Below are 23539 nucleotides of genomic sequence, written 5' to 3' on the forward strand. Positions count from 1 at the left end.
GCAGGTAATTTCACTGAACCATCACTAATCCCAAGGAAATTCTGATTTTTTTTTTAATAAGGTAAAGGTAAAGGCCCTCCCGTTGTTCATCGATTTGCTCGAGCGGGCCCAGTAACGTCTCCATTGGAGACTTTGTTGTTACTGTGCCTGGCATATCGAATACGTCATGGGGAATACAATATACGTAATGTAAAATTTTATATCTTTGGTTTCTATCTGGTTCTTGGGCCATTCTTGGCATAATGATGAGGGATCCTTCCTCTCAGTGCTTGGGGAAATGAAGGATGCAGGGGACAGAACCTGGATCTTTTGTGTACAGAGCATGTGCACCAGCCTTTGTGGGGAGGGGATTGGGCCACAACCTGTGGTGCTGGAAGTTAGTCCCAGCTCTCTACTCAGGGCTTACTCTCAGTGATACCCAGAGGACCAGGCAGGAACAGGGATTAAACTACAATTTTCTGTATGCAAGGCAAGTACTTGATCCCTTCCAACCCTAACTTATCCAAGTTTTTCTTTTTTTCTTTACAACGTTTGGGGGAATTTTTATTTTATTTATTTGGGGATGAGAGGTTGGGGCCATACCTGATGATGGATCAGGGGTTACTCCTGACTCTGCACTCAGGAATTACTCCTGGCAGGCTCAGGAGACCATACAGGATGTCAGGACTCAAACCCTGGTTGGCTGTGTGCAAGGCAAGCACCCTACCTGCTGTACTTCCCTTACCCAACTTTTAAGGGAAGTGTCCATTGACTTTAAATGTATTCATCTTGTTATGCACAATCAGCATCAACCATTTCCAAAACTTATTTTGTTTTCTCAATCTGAAGCTCTGTCCCCACGGCAGTAGCTCTCTATCTCAGGCATCCCACCCGGGGCCTTGAGTGTCACGGTTCTGCTTTCCCATTACGAATTGAATTTAGCACAGCGGTAGGGCATGTGGCTTGCATGCAGCCAACATGGCCAACCCGAGTTCGATTCCTCCGCCCCTCTCAGAGAGCCCGGCAAGCTACTGAGAGTATCTCGCCTGCCCGGCAGAGCCTGGCAAGCTATCGTGATGTATTCGATATGCCAAAACACAGTAACAATGAACAGTGGACCTCACGTAAGTGGAGTTCTAGAGCATTTATATGCTTGTGACAGATTTATTTTCTAAATACAGTATCTTCAAGGGCTGGAGCGATAGCACTGTGGGTAGGGCATTTGCCTTGCATGCAGTTCATGGGGGTTCGATTCCTCCGCCCTTCTCGGAGAGCCTGGCAAGCTACTGAAAGTATCCTGCCCGCATGTCAGAGCCTGGCAAGCTCCTCATGGCGTATTCGATATGCCAAGAACAGTAGCAACAAGTCTCACAATGGAGACGTTTCTGGTGCCCACTCGAGCAAATAGCTGAACAACGGGAGGGCAGTGCTACAGTGCTACAGTATCTTCAAGGTTTGTTTATATTGCAGTATGTGTGCATCAGACTTTTATGTTTATCCCAGTGTGGACACTATTGTGATGCATATGTATACCATATTTCATTTATATACTTATCTATCAATGATAGTAGTTTTTCTTCCATCTCTTGGCTATTGGGAACAATGGTGCTATGAATGTGAGTGTCCCTCCCTTAAACTATTTTGGATATAATCCAATGTGAAATTGCTTGGTCATGGATTGATCTATTTTAACTTGTTGAGGAACCACCTTACTGGACTCATAGTGATTATACCATTCACATTTTTCACCAGCAATGTACATGGGTTCTGGCTTTCCCAAATTCTTGCCAGTTCTCAGTTTCAGATTTCCTCCTTCCTTTTGTTGTTAATGCTACTGAGCACCAGGGCTTGCACACGTGCTTATGGTTTGCCCAGGATAACACAGGTATAGCCAGGTGAAACCAGATGTCAAGTTCCTTGTGAATCGCATTAATTTATTTGATTTGAGGGCAACACCCAGTAATGTTTGGGGGTTACTCCTAGCTCTATGGTTGGAAGATACTCCCAGTGGTGTTGGGAACCATGAAGTGCCAGGGATTGAAACAGGGGTCCCTAAAAGGAATGCATGTGCTTGGCCCTTTGATCTTAGCTCTCTGCCCTATCAAATTTCATACGAATTTTTGGATGGATTTTTCTATTTCTGCAAAAAATCATTTTGAGAAATTTTAATTTAAAAAATTCAACTATGATGATGACAGTAAAAGCAAGCTTTAACATAGAAATAGCATCTAGTTCTAATATTTAAATAAGCAATTTCTTTGAGGGTAAAAGTAAAGTAAAGTAAAGTAAAGTAAGTAAAGGCCCTCCCGTTGATCATCGATTTGCTCGAGCAGGCCCAGTAACGTCTCCATTGGAGACTTTGTTGTTACTGTGTCTGGCATATCGAATACGTCACGGGGAGCTTGCCAGGCTCTGCCGTGCGAGCGAGATACTCTCGGTAGCTTGCAGGGCTCTCCGAGAGGGGCAGAGAAATCGAACTCGGGTTGGCCTTGTTGGCTGTGTGCAAGGCAAACGCCCTACCGCTGTGCTATCGCTCCAGCCTTCTTTGAGGGTGACAGTATGAAGTGCTAGGTAAGAGTAACTCGTGTGTGTGTGTGTGTGTGTGTGTGTGTGTGTATGTGTGTGTGTGTTGCCAGGGATTAAACCAAGTTCTACTCTAAACTGGGCATGTACTTTACCATGATTCACATTCCTGTCCCCCAAAGGAGCAGTCTCCAATGAAAAGACTTTAACAAGCTAAAAAGAGAGTTTTCTACGGGTAACTTTCAATCGAATAGTTATGGAAATAAGTTTCTCCAATGAAACCAAAAATTGCAATTTTAACTTCAACGAGTCTGTAAAATAATCACATCTCTATCTTCCATTTAAGTATTATTGTACAATTAATCATGTTAACATTGTTTTCTAAAAAGCAGGAGGAAAAACACTTGCATTCTCACAGTAATATCTAATAATGTAATAATTACATATATTTCTCTTCCATTTATAATCATAATTAAATATGTAATCTATCTATAATATTCCTATTTACCTAACTGGGATAAAAGTGTAATACTATTTGTATGGGCTTAAAGGTAAAGGTAAAGGTCCTCCCATTGTTCGTTGATTTGCTCGAGCGGGTCCAGTAAAAGTCTCCACTGGAGACTTTGTTTTTACTGTGTCTGGCATATCGAATACATAAGGAAGCTTGCCAGGCTCTGCCGTGTGGGCAAGATACTCTCGGTAGCTTGCCGGGCTCTCCGAGAGGGGCGGAGGAATCGAACTCGGGTCGGCCATGTTGGCTGCGTGCAAGGCAAACGCCCTACCGCTGTGCTATGGCTCCAGCCCTGTATGGGCTTAAAGATAGTTCATTTCCTGTTGCAACATCCTGATGGAATGTACTGTTTTTCTTTATTTAGTTTGTATATTTTCTTGCTGGAGTAAACCTAAGAAGAACAAAGTGACTCCCGCCTGAATTGTAGACAGAAATGTCAAATGGAAGTGTAGAAGCTGATGCAATGTAATTAATTATTTAGATCTTTTAAACAAGACTGAGTAGTAAAGGTTTTGACGGGATTTCCAGTACAACTTATGCCCATTTGACTTCACATCACTTACTAATATTTATACTTATCTCAATAACTACTTCAACAAATATTTACTACATACCTCTCACGTGGGCAGGCGCTCTTTCAGTAGACACTGTAGACTCAGTTTCTGTCCTCCAAAGCAGGATAAGTAAATGAAGAAAGAAATGGGCAAGCGAACAAATAAATCACCTTATTTAAATAGATAGAGAACGTTGAGTTCCCAACATTGAATGGAAAAACATTCACAGTATTGGGCTTGTGTTTATTTCCCAGGCACATCTTTCCTAAGGTGTTTCGCTTCATTGAAGTATTAGGAACATATTTAGGTTATGAATTAAATAATACGTGAAAGGATATGGTGCTTAGGAACTGTAACCACTTAGGCTGTTTTTTCTGTAAGCAGAGAACTAGATTTATTGTTTCCTAAAAATGTGTCACTCATTTAAAGGCAACGGCTCTTGGCAAAAAGGCCAAGTATCATTTTTGAGATCTCCAGTACCAGTAAGAAGAGGTAAGCTTCTCAAACTTGACACTCATATCATTTTCTCACCCCAGGAAACTGTGTCATATGTTGGAGTGCATAATGAAATCTATTCATAAACTCCCAAATTGTCTGCCTCAAAGCAAAGGATTTTTGTCTTATGTTTTGTCCTACTATTCAAGTGACTATCAAAACTGCATTAATATTTTGGGTTTGTTGTTATGTTTTTTTGGGGGGACAGAACATTGTTTGAGGGACACATCTGGCAGTCCCAGAGCAGACACCAGACTATGTTCAGGGGTCATCCTTGGCAGGACTCCAGGGAATTGAACCCAGGTTGACTTCATGCAAAGCAACTAACCCACTGTAGTAGCTCTATGACCCCCAGAAATTGCATTAACATTTTGAAAGAATTTTTCCACTTTTTACCATTCACAGCATTATGAATCTCCATGTTTCAGGAAGGTGTGCCCTGTTTGACTGGCAGCTTTCTGGCTCATTGTGATTCAACCATGCCAGCCCAGGGCATGTCATGTCCATTTTAGGAGTATGGAAAAGCTCTGTCACATGGCCCGAAAGCTAAATATTCTTCCCCACTCATTATGGGTTTTCTTCCAAATATAGGAAACCCCACAAGTATTAAAAATAGTTAAAATCGTTGCCAGGCAGAATCATCAATAATGTTTTTTTTTTCCTTTTAGGTTTTGAAAACACTGTAAAATTCAGTTTCTCGGTGTAGTAAGTCTACTATGGATGCCCTTTTATGCTCCAAATGCAGGACTGTTTTGGAGCCTACTCACTGTTTGCCCAATGATGACCACTCATCATAGTTTGCCTGAGACTGACCTGGTTTTCCAAGTTTCAGCTTTGTAAAAACTGCTCTTAGTTCCCAATGAAACTGGTCACTCTAACCTTTTTCTGCTGAATTCATCTATTAGCCATAGAGCAGTGGTTTCTAGAAACAGCTATGCTCTACAGTCATGGTGGAGATCATTTAAATTGCAGTTCCAGAGTGGTACAAACAGACCTGCTTACTTAGAATTTGTTTTAACACCGCTGACGATCTATCTTTTCACCACACGAATATGCCCATGTCACTGTGCTGATATTTTCCAAGTCTTCTTGCTATTCCCTGATAGAACAAAAATCAGTGTCTGGTTTCCAAAGCTTTTTGTGAATTGACCATCATAACCCCAGCCACATAACACACTAGTCCATACATCAACATCTGTATGGACAAGTGCCTTTGACATCTTAACCTAGAGCACGCTCATCCCAACCCTTCTCTCTTTCTCTGTCTCTTCTGCCCTCTTTCCTGTCATAAGTAATCACTGTGTGGCTTTTGGGCACTTCCTTCAGGAAGTGTCCGTCTTTACTAAGATTTAAATCAAGTATTTACTAAGATTCAAGTCAAGTATTCTTTTAGAATTCAGATGGAATTTTCATTCTATATATCCTCCATTCTAAGGTTTATCAGGTTATATTATAAATGTTTTTTCAATTGCTTATATAACTTTAGATTTTAAGCCTTGGGGTGCAGTTATACTTCTGATAATAAATGCAGTGTAATGCACCACTATTTATTTTGGGAGGTTCCAGGGACCAAATTCAGGGTTTCACATATGCTAGGCATATTGTACTCTAACACTAAGCTGCATCGAAAGCCCTAAATGGCTGATTCAATCAAAACTTTATCTGTAGTATGTCATCTATACAGGCTCCACCTACCTTCTTCTTTTGTGGGGGGGGAGGGTGTTAGGGGGTGTGCTTGAGGCCACACCCAGCAATTCTCAGGGCTCTGCACTCAAGAGTCACTCTGGCAGGCTCCGGGAACAATATGGGTGCTGTGGATCAAACCCGGGTGGTCCACGTGCAAGGCAAGTACTCTACCCACTGTACTAGCACTTCAGCCCCTACCTTTTGTCTAATCCTGTGCCCCTGATCTCTGTTGTCTCAATCCAGCCCACACTGTTGACATTCTTTTTTTAAATTTTTATTAGTGAAACACTATGAGGTACAGTTGTAGACTTACAAATTTTTGTGCTTGGATTTCAGTTATACAATGATCAAGTACCCATCCCTCTACCAGTGCCCGTTTTCCACCACCATGGGTCCCAGTATCCCTCCCACCCCCCATCCCCCCATCCCACGCTGCCTCTGTGGCAGGGCATTCCCTTTTGTTCTCTCTATCCTATTGGGTGTTGTGGTTTGCAAAAGAGGCATTGAGTGGCAGTCATGTTCGGTCTATAGACTACTTTCAGCATGCTTCTCCCATCCTGGGAGGATCCTTCCAACACCCTTTATTTGGTGCTCCCTTCTCTATCTGAGCTCCCTTCTCCCCTAGCATGTGTGGCTGGCCTCCAAGCCATGGAGTAAAATTCCTAGTACTAATCTCGGCCATTTTTGGGTGTTAGTCTCCTATTTTGTTCCTTTATGTTCCCCAGATGAATGCAATCTTTCTATGTCTATCCCTCTCTGAGTCATTTCGCTTAACATGATAATTTTCATGTAGTACCACTTGTATGTAAATTTCATGACTTCATCTTTTCTAACTGATGACATTCTTAATTGAATCTCAGTCACCCTGTTGTTCCTGGTCTTTGCAGAGAAAGTCTTAGAAGCCCTGGCATGTTTTATATCAGCTCTTTGTAGCCGATTGAGACCAAACCTTGCTCCACAGGTGTGATTTAAGTTCTGTGGGGGCATCTTTGTGGTTGTCCTCTTTGTGCTTATGCCTCGCTGTGCACAAAGACCAACCACGCAGGATGAAGGAGAGGAATGTGGCTCCTCCCTGCCTTCTTCATGCACTAATCTCATGTTTACTTTCTTCCGAAAACAGTTGTTGAAAAATTTTAAGGTCTCTTTTTTAGAATTCTCATCAAAGTATTCTTCCTCTTGTGTTCTTTTATATACACTTAAATACAGTAAACTATTTAGCTGCTTCCCAGAATCCTGGGACTAGCCACTTGTTTCTGATGAAACTCTGAAGGAAAACAGTAATATTTAGAGACAGAAATATTCTTATGTTATGAATTTCATTCATTGCATAAATATTAACAATGTTCTTAAAATGAAAAGATGTGTTTTTCCTCCAAATGTGGGATCTTATTTTGAAGTAGAGTGAATCTATGCTTAAAAGTCTATGTATTGTTACCACATCTTTATTAATTTATTGATTAAATAGAAATTACAATATTAATTATTTGCAACATTAAACAACTTTTTTTTTCAGTGCTTGGAATTGAACCCAGAGCCTCATACTTGTAAGACAAGTGTTCTACTGCTAAGCTACATCCCTGGCCCTCTGTTAAATCATTTTAAATAGCAGTAGCTTATAAACAGTATTTGTATTTCTCTAGGAGGCTTTATTACAGTTATTAAAAAGTCTTTGTCGGAGCCACGGAGATAACACAGGGACCAAGGGATCATCATTTGCATAAGTAGGACCCTAACTCTGCAAGGTTTGGCTTTGGTGGTCTTCAACCAATATTGGGCCAAAGTAGCTCTGCATTATTGGGCCCTCACATTGGCCCTTCTTGCCCAGAAGTGACCCCCAAACATACTGAGTACTCTTTGGTGGGCCCTCTCCTCCAAAACAAGGTGAATTTGTGATAAATTTACGGTGAATGATGAGGTTCTGATTGTATTACTCAGTATTATAACACCAGCGTACCATTTTTCTTGGCAATTAGGGCCTCAAGTAACTAAATTGAGACCAAAACATGTAGTTTATACAGTATATGAAAATTAGTACATTTAAAGCATAAGCATAGAGAAAAGAAGTGAATGTTTTATATTAAAACAAAAGAAACTTTTCTTCTAAGAGAATGAGGAATATTTGGTCAAGGAGATAAATACAAACCATACTGACATAACTTTTTTTGGGGGGGGGTCACACTTGGCAATGCTAAAGATGCTATTCCTTGCTCTGCACTCAGGAATTACTCCTGGAGGTGCTGCTCAAGGGGCCATATGGGATGCCAGGGATTGAAACTGGGTCAGCTTTATGCAAGGCAAATGCCCTACCCACTGTACTATCGCTCTAGCCCCGAGATAATTTTTTTTGTTTTTTTTGATTTTTGCTTTTTGGGTCACACCCGGCGATGCACAGGAGTTACTCCTGGTTTATGCACTCAGGAATTACTGCTGGCGGTGCTCGAGGGACCATATGGGATGCTGGGAATCGAACCTAGGTCAGCTGCGTGCAAGGCAAATGCCCTACCCGCTGTGCTATTGCTCCAGTCCCAGCCGAGATAATTTTTTAACCGAAGAGATGAATGTTTTTAAATGAAACAGCTACTTATTTTCATTTTTGGATGTTCTGAATTCATATTATTAAATCTTTGTGTAGTTCCTGTGATGTAGAGGAATTGGTATCCCCACTTTTCAGATAAGGAAACCGATTTAGGGGATGAGTGCTTGGAATGAGTCTGCGTTGATTGAAACTTTTTGAATTAATGGATTCCGTAAGGACAAAGCATGACATTTCTGGGCATTAAAACTATATCCGTCTTCTCTTTTGGTGGATGCAGTCACAAGTTGTGTTCAGGGTTTATTCTTGACTCTGTACTCAGTTCTCAATCTTAGCGATGATTGGGGAACCCTGTGCAGTGTCAGGGATCAAATCAGGGCTGGTCACATGCAAGGCAAGTACTTTTGCTCCTTTTCTATCTCTCTGGCCTGAATTCTGTTCATTTAAAAAGTGATTTTTAGTTAAAAAAATCTTACAAAATTCCTTTAGCCTCCATGTTTCAAAAAAGACATCTAATTATGGGCACTCAACAGAAATAATAAAAAGTTGTTACTCCTGACATAGCATCTACTATGTGCCAAGTTCAACATTAGGTATTTTATATCTGATCTCATTCTAAGAAGAATCATAAAAGGAAACTATTTGGGCCCTATTTCACAGACAATAAAATTAGGTCAAAGCAACGTTAGTAATTTATACAAATTGCAGGACACAGCTGGGATTGGAGTCAAATTCTGAGTTTCTTCAAAGTTGAGCTATTTACTGTTCCATGCTATAAAATTGATATATTTTAATTAATTAAAATTTGTATTTTCTTCTTAGCCTTAAGACTTACTTAATTTCTTTTACGTTCAGATCATTTAAACTTAAGATAAGTACCAGTGTAATTGTGTGCTCAGGATGATTTACTCTTCCTTTAAGATTCACTTTCTGACCTGAAACCACATTTAGGGAAAAACATTTTTCCAGAATATGATTTATGTTGCTTTTTGTTCAATCTTAAGTGCAATATGTTGTGTGTGAACATGGTCCATAAAAATAATTTTGCTCTGGTTCCTTCATCTGTACTGCAGTGTACTAATTAAAATCAACGTTAAGAGGGTAAAGCTATCATCTTTGGACTAATTCCTGTCAGTACACTTTTTTCTTTACCATTTTTATTGAGGTAACATGATTTATGAATATATAATTTCATGAATTACACATTATACATTTCATGAATGCACCATGATAACACAAACTTATGACCAGAGTTCCTGCTCCCCTCCACCAATATCCCAGGGATCCCTCCTCTCCACACATCCCTGCCATATCAGGTAAGCTCAGTTCTGTAACAAAACCTCCAGTTCTTTTTTTTTATTTAATTTTATTTTTATAAAGTTGTTCACAATAATTTATTACATTTCGTATTCCAACACTAATCCCATCACCCTTACACCTTCCTACCACCATTATTCCAAATTTTCCCAACCACCACCCAAGTCTGTCCCAACAGCATGCCCTAAAGACTTTAATTTGTATGGCTTGCAAAACCTCCATTCTGTTGCCTTTGGCCATTTGTTGTTCCTTTCCTTATATTTCCTTATATCCCACATGTGAGAGATCTCTTTTGATTGTGGAGTTGGTGATGCCTACATACATATAGATCAGTAAAGCTAAACTCTTCAAATTGAACAAAACTGCAAATAAGGGATAAGTTGATAATTTTCAGAAGCGATGTATCTGTTTTTACTGTAGCACTGTAGCACTGTCCTCCCGTTGTTCATCTATTTGCTCAAGTGGGCACCAGTAACATCTCCATTGTGAGACTTGTTGTTAACTGTTTTTGGCATATCGAATACGCTACGGTGAGCTTGCCAGGCTCTGCCGTGCAGGCGGGATACTCTAAATATCTAAAATAAAAAAACCAATAGTATGACTAATTCTATGCTAGTACATTTAAAATTTGCATAAAACAGAGTAAAGTAAGTAAAGTAAAGGCCCTCCCGTTGATCATCGATTTGCTCAAGCGGGTCCAGTAACGTCTCCATTGGAGACTTTGTTGTTACTGTGTTTGGCATATCGAATACGTCACGGGGAGCTTGCCAGGCTCTGCCGTGCGGGCGAGATACTCTCGGTAGCTTGCCGGGCTCTCCGAGAGGGGCGGAGGAATCGAACTCGGGTCGGCCATGTTGGCTGCGTGCAAGGCAAACGCCCTACTGCTGTGCTATCGCTCTAGCCCTCCAGCATAAAACAGAAAGATCATACAAATATACAATTAGTAAGAGTGAAAGAAAAGAATTACCTAAGCTATTGCTTGTCTGTGAAGTTTTATATCATTACTTCAAATTTAAATAATAATCTAGTTGGAGAGAATATTCTTACTGAGTTGTTCATTTCAATAATTAAAAAACAAACTATCTTCTACCTTTCTCTGTTGACCCAAAAGCCTCATTTAATAAGTCTGCTGTAAATCTTGTTTGTTTGTTTGTTTTGTGACTGTTTGTTTGTTTGTTTGTTTTTTTCAGCAGCCAAACTTGGCTGTACTCAGGGATTACTTCTGGCTCTGTGCTCAGGGATCATTTCTGATGTGATAAGGGGTGAAAAGAATTGAACTCAGATCATTCTGTGTATCATTTCATCCCCAACCTGCCTTGAATCTTTTCCTTTTTTTTCAAGTAAACAAAATATATTTTAAGACACCATGATGTACACCGTTATTTATAGTTGAGTTTAGGCATATGATGTTCCAGCCTCAATCCCATTGCCAGTATCAACTTCTCTCCACCAGTGTCTCCAGGTTTCTCCCACCCTCAGCCTGCCTGCTTGGTGATTCCAAAGCACTCAGGCTGGAGAACCTAAATGTTTTAGAAGGGCTTTATATTTATTTATAGTCACTATAAAAACCAGGTCCCGGAACCTCGCAGCCACATTTGCGGCTGCGTGACATCTTATTATGACATCTTATTATCTCATTCCTACTTTGGATAAACTGGCAGGCTACCGAATGTAACCCGCCCACACGGCAGAGTCTGGCAAACTCCCCGTGGCGTACCCAATATGCCAAATACCAGTAACAATGATGGGTCACATTCTCCTAAAGAACCTTGAATATAGCACTTTCTTAAAAATCTCAGGGCTAGGATGAAGGAGACGTTACTGGGGCCTGCTCGAGGCAATCGACGAGGGTGGTCGTGATTCGTGATAGTCACTCATGAGGAATGAACATAGGAAGAATTCCCTGCCTGAAAACCAATATCAATCTATATCCCTTAAGCTCCCTCAGTCACTGTATACAGATGTGCCTTGTAAAAGAGTGCTTGCACAGAGGGATAAGTGAAGGCTGAAATACAGCCCATTCTTGCTAGGTGAGCTGTGCCGTCACTCTGACAGAGGACTGCATCTGCTGGAGGAAGAGCACTTATGTTCCTGCCTTGCACAGGCTACTGTCCAGGCTGGCCTGACTCTTAGTCTGTACTTGTTTCCCTTCATAGAGACATATAGACTTTTCATCAAACTCTTTTCTGACTTGGGGCACAGCTTTTGCCTTGCATGCAGCTGACCCGGGTTCGAGTCCCAGCATCCCATATGGTCCCCTGAGCACCTCCAGGGGTAATTCCTGAGTGCATGAGCCAGGAGTAACCCCTGTACAACGTCGGGTGTGACCCAAAAAACAAACAAAAACAACAACAACAACAAAAAGAAAACTATTTTCTGACTTTAGCTTTCTTACTACTTCCAAAGCACTAGGTTTTCTGAAATTAATATTTTCCATTTTTGTCTTGAAATGAGCACAAGTATATATGTCATAAGAGAGAGTATGGGGGGGGGGAATCTGAAAATTCCGGTCCATTGTAATTTCTGTAATAAATGAGTCTTTTTTTTCTTTTTCTTTTCTTATTTTTGGGGGGAAGTCAGACCCAGCATTGCACAGGGGTTACTCCTGGCTCTGCACTCAGGAATCACCCCTGGCGGTGCTCAGGGTACTACCTGGGATGCTGAGAATTGAACCCGGGTTGGCCACGTGCAAAGCAAACGCCCTACCGTACACTGTGCTATTGCTCCAGCCCTAAATGAATCTTTACTCATCAAAAATTAGATTAATCTGAAGACTATGAAAAAGCAATAAAAGTGCAAAAACTCAAGACAAGCAAAGTATAATGATTCTATCTCAGGGTTATTTAGCTCCTGATAATGAGTTAGTTTCATAATTTCAAATTCATAGTTAACACAGAAAATAAATCTATTTTTTATACACTGAAATTCTATTGTCAATATTTTGTTCTTCATACAAATTGGAATGAAATCTAGGAACTTCACACCGTAACCAGAAAAACATGTATATGACCAGATGGGAGTACGTCTAGCAAATGTCAGCTTGATCACAACTAGAAAAAACTACAAAACAGTAAAAAGTAAACCCAGATGTATTTGAATTAATTATGTGATGGAGACCTTGATCAATGTGATATAAAATCTATAAGTACGTGACTTTCTCAAGAGCTTCCACAAGATACCAAGATTTTGCTAGAAAACTGAAAGGAAAAACTGAAAGAAAAACTCTTACTTTCCATACTGAAAGTAGACTATAGACCAAACGTGATTGTCACTCATTGCCTCTTTTGCAAACCACAACACCCAAAAGGAGAGAGAGAACAAAAGGAAATGCCCTGCCACAGAGGCAGGGTGGGATGGGGGATATGGGGGGTGGGAGGGATACTGGGATCCATGGTGGTGGGAAATGGGCACTGGTGGAGGGATGGGTATTTGATCATTGTATGATTGAAACCCAAGCACAAAAATGTGTAAGTCTACAAAAGTACCTCATGATGTCTCACTAATAAAAATTTAAAAAAAAGAAAAAAAGAAAAAACTCTGACTTTCCCAGCCTTTTTTAACTGACTTTAAATCTGGATCTTAGAGGGATTAAATTTACCTTCCCTGAAAATATATTAGATTGGGCACCATCAGAGTTCCTAATCAGGGCTGGAGGATAGTACAGTAGGTGGGGTGCTTGCCTTGCACGTAGCTGACCTGGATTCATTCCCAGTATCCCAGATGCTCGCCTAAGCAGAGCCAGGAGTAACCCCTGAGCATCGCCTGGTGGGGTCCAAAAACAAACATGCAAAAAAGAGCTTCTAATTATCAGGGATGGTGGGTTAGTACGTTGGGTAGCACACTTGCCTTGCAGGCAGACAATACAGATTCAATCTCCGGCACCACATACAGTCCTCTGAGCCCTACTTGGAATGACCCCTGACCCCAGAGTCAGGACTAAACCCTGAGCACCGCTGGTGGCCCTAAAACAACAAAACATCTTTTTTTTTTCTTTTTGGGTCACACCCAGCGATGCACAGGGGTTACTCCTGGCTCTGCACTCAGGAATTACCCCTGGCGGTGCTCAGGGAACCATATGGGAGGCTGGGAATCGAACCCAGGTCGGCGGCATGCAAGGCAAACGCCCCACCCGCTGTGCTATTGCTCCAGCCCCAATATCTTTTTAAAATTCCTAATTGTTTCTACTAATCCAAATGAATCACTTGATGGGAATGAGGAAAATCACTAATAAAGTGATTTTCTTAGTGACTTTTTTTGTTAATTATACATGGGTAATCACTAGAATGGGGAGAGAAGATTTTTATTTTAAACTCGATTGAAATACTCCTTTGTGACCGTAAACAGAAAACTTAAGTTTGTCGTTTCCTTCATGTGCACCAAAAGAGAGTAATAATCTTGAGAGCAGTCCTACCCTCTCTGAGAATCACTGCTACTTAGAGAAGGCAGTTTTTGTATAGTTAAGATTAGCACAGACCCTTTTTCTGCTAGCCTGCTTCCTAGCAACGTGAAACAGAGTATCTGCCTGCCAATCTGCTTTTGGTGAAAAATAAGCACAGAAGACCCAGAGAATTTGCCAATAGCCCTGAAAAATATCCGGGGTATAATTGATATACTCTGTGTAGGTTTTTGTGAGCCCTGCGTGAGCTTGTCCACTGTCTCACCTCGCTGTATTTTCTTCCTCAGGCCAGAGAAGATGTGATCCACATGCTGAAAACGGAGAAAACCAAACCGGAGGTTTTGGAAGCTCACTATGGCTCAGCAGAGCCAGAGAAAGTGCTTCGAGTCTTGCATCGAGATGCCCTTCTTGCCCAGGAGAAATCTATAGGAGAAGATGTCTATGAAAAACCCATTTCAGAGGTAAAAGCGTGACCCCAGCACATGCCCTTAGGGGGGAGGATCCGAGTGATATCTTCGCGTTCTTCCATTTAATAGACTTTCAGATTTTCTCTCGAAAGTAATATTTTTTCATAATGCACTAATATAGAATTAAGGTAAAATAAAATTTTACGCATTATATTTATCCGTGGATCAACTTTAATGATGGGAAAATTTTAGCAGCGTTCCTAAAGAAAGCTCAAAACCCAAAATGCACTTCTCCATATGATTATGATCGATATGTGCTCTTGTAATCTGTTGTCGTATTTCTCGAATTTGATGCTCTGTGTGAAAACTTAAATGCTGTTCAGTTTTAGCATTCAGTTTAGCATTCAGTTGTCGAGATTCTTAGGGAATTGGTAACATGAAATTTCATTGATTTGATTATTGAATTTATGGTTATGAAAACCACTGTTTTGATGTTTTCTCTGTTATTAACTAGAACGTCTACATGTGAGTAACTAAAATATAATGATTGAGACAAGATTTCAATGAAATGCTTAGAGTAGTTTTATAAGGTAAAAGTAAAATGGATATGGCTATAATCAAGCATATTTGTAGATTTTATTAAAGCTACTGATTTTTTTAAAATTTTTTCTTTAACTTTAGACACCATGATTTATCCATGATACCACATGTTAAAAATATTCTCGTGTTGTAGTGAAAAATGTGATACAGATTAGGAAACCAGCTTAGGGAGCTAGCCACACTTATTCTTCAAAATTTACAGATGTAAAATTAGTATCAGCAAATAAATGGTGCCAAAATGTGAAGAAATCTATTATAATTTATTTTTAAACTTACATCAGGACTTTGCAGCAGCTCAGTTTGACAGATCTCAGACAAAATTCTCTGTAGAACATGAATTATTAGTGCCACAATTTTCTAATTTCTGCAACAAAGATAAATGAGCCCTGTTCTCATCTTTTCTTAAAACGTTGAGAGGTGGCTGGGGACATAGTACTGCAGGTAAGATGAATGTCTTGCAAATGGCACTGTATCAGGTCCCCTAAGTACCACCTGAAATGATCCCTGCGCACAGAGCCAGGAGTAGGCCCAGCTAGGGTGCCCCCTCCCTCCCCACAAAATGATAATATTATTGGATAAAGTCAACTGAGTGATCATATTCATGTCTAAGATCCATGGTTACTAGCAACGTGTAATTTTGACAGGTCACTTAGTTCTTCAAGTTTCCTCTTCTATGATAAGTAATAACACTGTACATTTCATAAAGTTATTTTAAAGATTAAATGCAGCACCAATAAAGCTCTTAACATAATGTCTGGCACAAAATAGGTACTCAACAGATAGTAGACATTAGTGTTTACTGGGGTGTATGAGTGATAATTGGTCATGTCCTTAATTAGTTCCATAAGTTGAAAGGATTGAGTATAAAAAGATAAATAAAGGTTAGTGAGATGAACAATAGTACTGAAAGTAGGGCACATCCTTTGCATGTGATCATGTGGTTGACCTGGATTCCATCCCTACAGCATATCATATAGTTCCCCGAGTCAGCTCTTAAGCACTTCAAGTTTCCTCTTCTATGATAAGTATAACACTATACAGGAGCAGGCCCTATATAGTGTTAGAGTGTGGCAGTGTGGGTGTGTATGTATGTGTGTGGGTATGTGTGTGTGTTTATGGATGGATGGATGTATGCACGTGGGTATAGGTCAAAATAACAGTTTAATACTATTATTATAACAACTTCGACTGGAGAACTCGGTTTGGGTAAGTGGTATTCACTTGGGTGTCTGCAGAACATAACACTAACTCCTTGGCTTGCGTCAAGAATTTTAAGAGTTATTTCTTCTTTAGGGAGATGGTAGAAAATAGAGGAGTTCATTTTTTCTAGTAATGCCAAAATAGTTAAAACCTGGACCAGGAAGAAAACTCAATGCATGCACAAGGCCCAGATTTAATCCCAGTAGAACATAGTTCCCCGAGCACCTCCTGGAGTGACCCAGGTAGATAGAGTCTATTACTATGAAAAGTCTGTTACCCAAGCACAGAGCTTGGAATATCCCTTAAGTATTGCCAGATGTGATCCAAAACCAAAACATCAACCATAAAATCATGTTGAAGTCTTACTTTGTGAGAACCATAGAATGCTAGAAGGAGGAAAGACAGTTTTTGTCATACAGAGATTTATACTTAAATTTAAATTTACAAGGCAAGAATCCAAGTACAACACTGTTCTGTTAGCCTCCTGGAACTGTTAACAGTTTAGCACTTATTCCTAGAAGTCATGCTACACCTCAAATTAAAAAAAAAATCACTGAGTAAAGTCCAAGATATTAAAGTTGATGACTCCTAGGGACTGAGGAGATGGTCCAAGTGTCAGATCATATGCCTTGCATGTTTAAGATCCTGAGCACTACATGCCTTCCCCAAGAACTGTGGCCCCAGGACTTCAAACATCACTTGGTATGGCCTCTATAAGTTAAACAAAGTTTGTAAGTCTTAAGTAAATTACAAAGAAATTAAATTTCTGTTTTCTTCAATTCTTTTTTTAAATTTATTTATTTATTTATTTATTTATTTATTTTCTTTGGGGGACCTCCCAAATAGTGTTCAGTGGGTGTAGGGATCCCTCCCAGTGGCCCAAATACCCTTGATCTTTTTAACAATCCCTCTTCTTAAATTTGTAATTCTATTTAGCATTGACCAGAGGGCTCGTAATCTTTTTTTTTTTTGATTAGTGAAACACCATGAGGTACAGTTGTAGACTTACAAATTTTTGTGCTTGGGTTTCAGTTATACAATGATCGAGAACCCATCCCTTCACCAGTGCCCATTCTCCTCCACCAATGATCCCAGTATCCCTCCCACTCCCTATCCCCCCCATCCCACCCTGACTCTGTGGGAGGGCATTCCCTTTTGTTCTTTCTCTCTTTTTGGGTGCTGTGGTACGTACAAGAGGCATTGAGTGGCAATCATGTTTGGTCTATAGTCTACTTTCAGCATGCATCTCCCATCCTGGGCGGATCTTCCCAACACCCTTTATTCCATCTGAGCTGCCTTTACACTTGGAGTGTGCCGCTGGCCTCCAAGCCATGGAGTGAACCTCCTGGTACTTATCTAGGCTATTCTTGGGTGCTAGTTTCCTATTTTGTTACTTTATGTTCCCCGGATGAATGCAATCTTTCTATGTCTGTCCCTCTCTCTCTGACTCGTTTCACTTAGCATGATACTTTCCATGTAGTAGCATTTGTATGTAAATTTCATGACTTCATCCTTTCTAACAGTTACATAGTACTCCATTGTGTAGATATACCAAAGTTTCTTTAACCAGTCATCTGTTCTCAGGCACTCAGGTTTTTTTCAGATTCTAGCTATTGTAAACAGTGCTGCAATGAACAAACAAGTGCAGATGTCACTTCGACTATACTTTTTTGTAGGGCTCTTAATCTTGTTGGGGTAGAGTTCATTTATGATTTTATTATTCTTTCCCCCCCTCAAGAAAATGACAGATTCATCTGCATTTTCAAAATTGAATTAGTACCTTCTGGAATCCTTCTGTTCAGTTTTTTTCCATAGTCTGAAAAGTTATTAGGAAGCATAGAGTTATTATAGGACTAACATCACAGTCATACACTTAAAAAGTACAAGAAAATTCCTACTTTTAGAGGAATTAAGGTCAAATTATTGCAAATAAAATATTATTTCTTGACCCTGGGGCTCAGTACTATGCAGATTCATGTTGCTCTATTTAAGGTACAAATTCATCTTGTCATTTCTTTTTTTTAAGGGGCTACCCCCAGTTGTGCTCAGGGCTTACTCCTGATTCTTGCTCAGAAATCACTTCTGGTGAGGCTCATGGGGACCATATGTGATGCTGGGGGTTGAACTTAGGTCGACCACATGCAAGGCAAACCCTTTACCTGTTGCACTATCTTCCTGCCTCTTACCAATGACAAAAAAAAGACTCAGGGTAAGCCTAAGAGAAGAGAATAAACAAAACTTTCAGCTACAAGGATTCAGACAATCTGTTACCATAAAAAAATTGTAATTGTGGGAAAGGACAGACCTCAAGGAGATGAAATTTCTGTGTGTGATTTCCTTGTCCTCAGAAAGTACCATTTAAAACAAACATGTCTTCGTTTGCAACATCCTCCATGCCAAGGTCTTGTTTTAGGTATTTTTTCTTTCTCATCTACACATTTCAGATATTTCAGATATCTTTAATCTTTTATCTTTTTTTAACTCTCTGTAACAGGCTTCAGAAACCATATGTTACCAATAGTTCTTCCATTTTGTCCCCATATTTCAAGTGGAGTTTCAATCCTCCTCCAAGTAATCTTTCTGAAGCCTGTGTCACTGTCCTCCCATTGTTCGTGGATTTGCTCAAGCAAAGTAACGTCTCTATTGTGAGACTTCTTGTTACTGTGTTTGGTATATTGAATACTCTCGGTAGCTTGCCAGGCTCTCCGAGAGGGGCAGAGGAATTGAACCTGGCTCGGCCAGTCTGGCTGTGCGCAAGGCAAACGCCCTACCACTATGCTATCACTCTGAAGCCTGTGTGCCTTAGAATTTGGGGCACTATAATTTCACTAGCTGCTACTTTTCCTCACAACTTAACCTTCCCTTGTATTTGAATTTTCTATTCTTGAGTAATTTGACCTGTTCCAGGTTGCAAAAATATCTTCTTTGTTGTCACCACATTTCCTGTAATAAGAAGGCATAGGTTGGATGTGGTTTGGTTTGGGACCTTTTCTTCATGTCTTAACCCTTCTTTCTCACTATTCCTTGAGTCTTAGGAGTTTTTTTTATTTGTTTGTTTGCTCTACTTATGCTTTCAGAAATCTATTTTCCTACTGTTTCCTTTCTGCACTTTTCGATATCCCTCAGTAGCAGAGACAAAGTCAAGAAGTTATAAGTTGTCAAGAGCATCCTTTGTTCAACAAAAATCTTATCTACTTTTATGTCTTTGAATTGGATGATCCTCATCAAAGTCCACGGTCCCATTGCAGCCAAAGGTGATTGAGCTCATGGATAATGTGCACTATATATGCAACCATCCTACCTTTTGTCTATATCATATTTCCTACAGATCCTAAATTTTTTTTAGCTCCTAATTTTCTGAACATGTTCCCTATGGACCATCTGTAATAGATGAAAACCTGCCCTCATCATCTCAGATTTTAATTCTTACATTGACACATATGATGCGACCGTTTTGAAGAGCTATTATAGTTGTAACTGTAATTGCTATTCAAGGGAAGTCCTACACCCCAGTTATCTCAAAAGACTCTGAAGTTTTGCTTGTATATTCCTATATTATTTCCTGGGTACTGACCCTTCCTTGTCAGGAAATTCACATTGCTCCATTCTCTGTGCTCTGTCAGCTAGATCTCTGGTTATTCATTCTGACTCAACAGTGATGAAAAGAGTGTCCTTCTTTATAGTGCTATGTTGAAGAACCATTAGCTTTATGCATAAATTGACTTGGTGTTTAAAATCTCCTATTTTGTTTTATATAGATACTTCTTTCTTTCAAAATGTCTTAATATTTCTCCATTTAGTCCTCTGCTAGATGCAGCTAAGACATTTCCTTTTGATTCATAAATTACTACCCATCTCAAATTTTTTTTGTTTCTTCACCAACTTGATTCACTACAATAAGACTTCGAGACACACATTTTCCTTAGTAAATCTTACCTTTGACTGTGTTATGATGGTCTGATGATCTCATTGAATTTTCCTTCCACCTTAGTCCAAGTGGGAGCTGTATTTCTAAAGCAATAGGTGTCCATTTCACTTTCACTATTCGTTAATAGATTCTAACATTCCTCAATGGCTGAACCACAATTTGTATCTGAAAGCTAAACTGTGGACAAAATGCACATGATTAATGAGTCTTCAGAACTCATAGACAAGAGAGGTGGTCTTCGGAGACATAGATCTAAGGTCTTAGTCCAACTTATTTCTCTCCTAGGAATTCAGTGCAATTCCAAATAAAGCTTCAAGTATCAAGTCTGGCACAGATGATCTATTACTACCTCTGTTATTTCCATATCCAGAATTTAAAACAAAAAGTTATATCCTCACACATGCAAATGCTATATTACTGAAGTATTTGCTACTTCTGGGCCTGGGGAGATAGTTCAAAGGGATGAAACACATTTTTACTTGTGTAAGACCTTGAATTTTGTCTTCAGAACAGGAGAGGTTCAAGATTGAAAAGAAGAGTTTGTTTTCCCTGTTGCTTAAAGTCTAGGTCTGTAGTTCTTTATGAAAAATAAAGTGCACGCACAAATGTCTTGGTGCGTTTCTTGTGTTGAGATGAAAAGACAGCCTTCCTGATTAATATAATCATTGAGGGCAAAGCAACTGCAGGTGAAGTGATCATTGCCCACAAAGAACTCAGAAAAAGCATCTGCACAAACTCTAGGAGCTTAGCTGCAGCAAACAACCAGTCTTTCTGCTGATCCTTCCTTCCTTCCTTCCTTCCTTCCTTCCTTCCTCCCTCCCTTCCTTCCTTCCTTCCTTCCTTCCTTCCTTCCTTCCTTCCTTCCTTCCTTCCTTCCTCTCTCCCTCCCTCCCTCCTTTCTTTCTCTCTCACTCTTTCTCTCACTCTTTCTCTTTCTTTCTTTCTTTCTTTCTTTCTTTCTTTCTTTCTTTCTTTCTTTCTTTCTTTTCTTTCTCAACATCTGACCACCATGCACAGAGCTTACTCCTAATTTTGAACTTGGGAATCATTCCTGATGTTTCTCAGGGGACCAAATGTGATATCAGGCATAGAACCCAGGTCCTCTATGTGCCTTACCCACTGTACTATCTTTCTGGCCCAAAACAGTCCATTTTAAAGGCCCACATCGAAAGAACGTGTTAAGATTTTGCTCCTATACATGCTGACCAGGAAAACTTCATATCAATATAGTCTGATGTTTATTTCTTTTCTATTTGCAGGGGGTTGGGGTGGGGAGTGTTGAACTGGTGGTATTTAGGAACTCTTCTTGGATCTGTGCTCAGGAATGAGCCTTGAAGGTGCTTGGGGGACCATACGCAGTGTTATGAATGGAATCAGGGTTGGCCATGTGCAAGACAAGCACCTTATTCCTTATAATATGTCTCTGGTCCTCTGGTTTTATTTTTTATTTTTTTCGAAGTGCTCCTGTGATGTCTATCTCCTTAGAGATCTTCGTCAAGCATCCAATTAACAATGCCCATATTCCCCTCCAGAATTCCTAGAAGAGATTGAAAGATAACTGCAATGAGTGTGACAAATCTGTCTAAAGCATTTATCCTTATTGTAGGTACAAATCGTTAAGTGACCACCACTGTGTGTTCTGTTAATTTCCTTCCTGACTTTGGAGAAACAACTTAAAATGATATTGGGCCTACAGAGCACAGTGCATATCTTCTGGAAAGCTGAGTGAAAAATCAGAAATGAAGAGACTGACAAAGTCTCCTACCTTAGATACAACCTTCAAATTAGACACCCTTCCTTTGTCACAGAAAAGGGGGAAAAGCTACGGAGAAACAGAAATTGCTCTTCCAAATATTGTAATTTGAAAGGGACTCAGGGTTGTACTTTATAGTAAAATGTGATATTCAAGAAAAAAGTTGCTATTTCTTCATATCTGATGATGATGTTTCCACAAAACTTGACAAATTCTGTAAAACACACCAAGAATCACAGTTATAGAAGATAAAATTGTTGGAGGACATATTCTGCAATAGGAAGTTATTCCAGTGAGAAAATCTCCTGTGTAGAAATTGGACCAGGGAGATAACTCAAAAGACTGAGTACATGTTTTATATGCACTATGCTTGGATTCTATCACCAGTACCACATGGTCCCCTGAGCATTGTTGGGGATGAACCCTGAGCACAGAATAGGGAGTAATACAACCAGATATTGTGCAAAAAATTTAAAAAAGAAAACAGAAGGTTGCATAAATGTATCAGGACTCATACATGTAACCTTTTCTAATACCTGATGACCTCAGATAGTTTCAGCCACCAATTCATTTGAGCTTCCCTACCAATCTAGCTGGTCACCTGCTCTTAAGAGAAAGGAATAGAGATTAGAAGACATTGAAGATTTTGGGAGCAAAGTCTCCTAGTTTGGGCCCCAGAAATTTATGCGAAAGATAGCCTGGAATTTTAGGAATCTCAATTCTCCTTATAACTGAAGAGCAAAAGTGGCAGACTCAGAGGAACAGCCATGGCACTCATACCCTGTGAAGTTATCCCATTGGGTTTAATAAAAGTGGCTGTGGAATTGGTGATGGATTTTAAATATGGTGCATGCTTCGACTACAGCAACAAGTCATGTAGTAATGAGGAGTCTGCAGGCTTTCCCCTTCAAGAGATGTTTGGCAATGACTGGGGATAGCTTTGTTACAATTAGATGTGGTTACTGCTGGCATTTACAGGGCAAGATCTATTTGGCATGTTGCCCCATATCCATCAAAGCACAGTACAACCTCCAAATAATAATTATTTGGTAATGGTGCATCTTTTGTCGAAATGATGAATATAATCAGTGTAGAGAAGAGTTAAGTAGAAATCATCTGCCTCACAGGCATTGGGTGGGGTGGGAGGGGGGTTATATTGGGGTTCTTGGTGGTGAAAAGTGAGTACTGGTGAAGGGAAAGGTGTTGGATCATTGTATGACCGAGACTTAAACCTGAAAGCTTAGTAATTTTTCCCACAGTGATTCAATAAATAAATATAAGATGAAAAAAAATGAAAACAAAACAAAACAAATAATAATTATTTTGCCTAAAATGACAATAGTCCTGAGACCGAGATAGAGTTTGAAAGTTTGAAAAAAATAGATGAGGAACCTACCAACAAGACTCAGCCTAATTTAACAAATATGTACTGTTTACTTTCTTCCAGGCAAAATACTAGCCACCAGGCTGCAAAAAAGTGATTGAGAGGAAGAGAGAGAGAAAGAGAGCCAGAGAGCCAGAGAGACAGAAACAGAAAACTTTGTAACCATGTATCTCATGGTGATTCAATCAAAATAATTTTTAAAAAGGAAAAAAAATTAAAAAACAAATAAAAGATAATTAGAGCATAATCCCTCAAAGCCTAACCAGAAAAAAA

At 39.8% G+C, this 23539-nt stretch overlaps 1 protein-coding gene across 3 annotated transcripts in view; it reads left to right on the forward strand.

Annotated features, from left to right (window-relative positions):
• The window catches only part of FILIP1 (filamin A interacting protein 1), a 209354-nt gene that overhangs the window by 126238 nt on the left and 59577 nt on the right, over nucleotides 1-23539 (forward strand). For 2 of the 3 annotated variants that reach the window (XM_056109778.1, XM_056109777.1), the window contains exon 3: nucleotides 14282-14455. In XM_056109778.1, the coding sequence (XP_055965753.1) occupies nucleotides 14282-14455 (174 nt within the window). Of the gene's footprint in view, nucleotides 1-14087; nucleotides 14197-14281; nucleotides 14456-23539 lie in introns of those variants that run through there. The other variant, XM_056109779.1, reaches the window with a different exon arrangement.

This window comes from Sorex fumeus, unplaced genomic scaffold (genome assembly GCF_029834395.1).
Source record: "Sorex fumeus unplaced genomic scaffold, SorFum_2.1 ptg000008l, whole genome shotgun sequence".
Lineage (NCBI taxonomy): Eukaryota > Metazoa > Chordata > Mammalia > Eulipotyphla > Soricidae > Sorex > Sorex fumeus.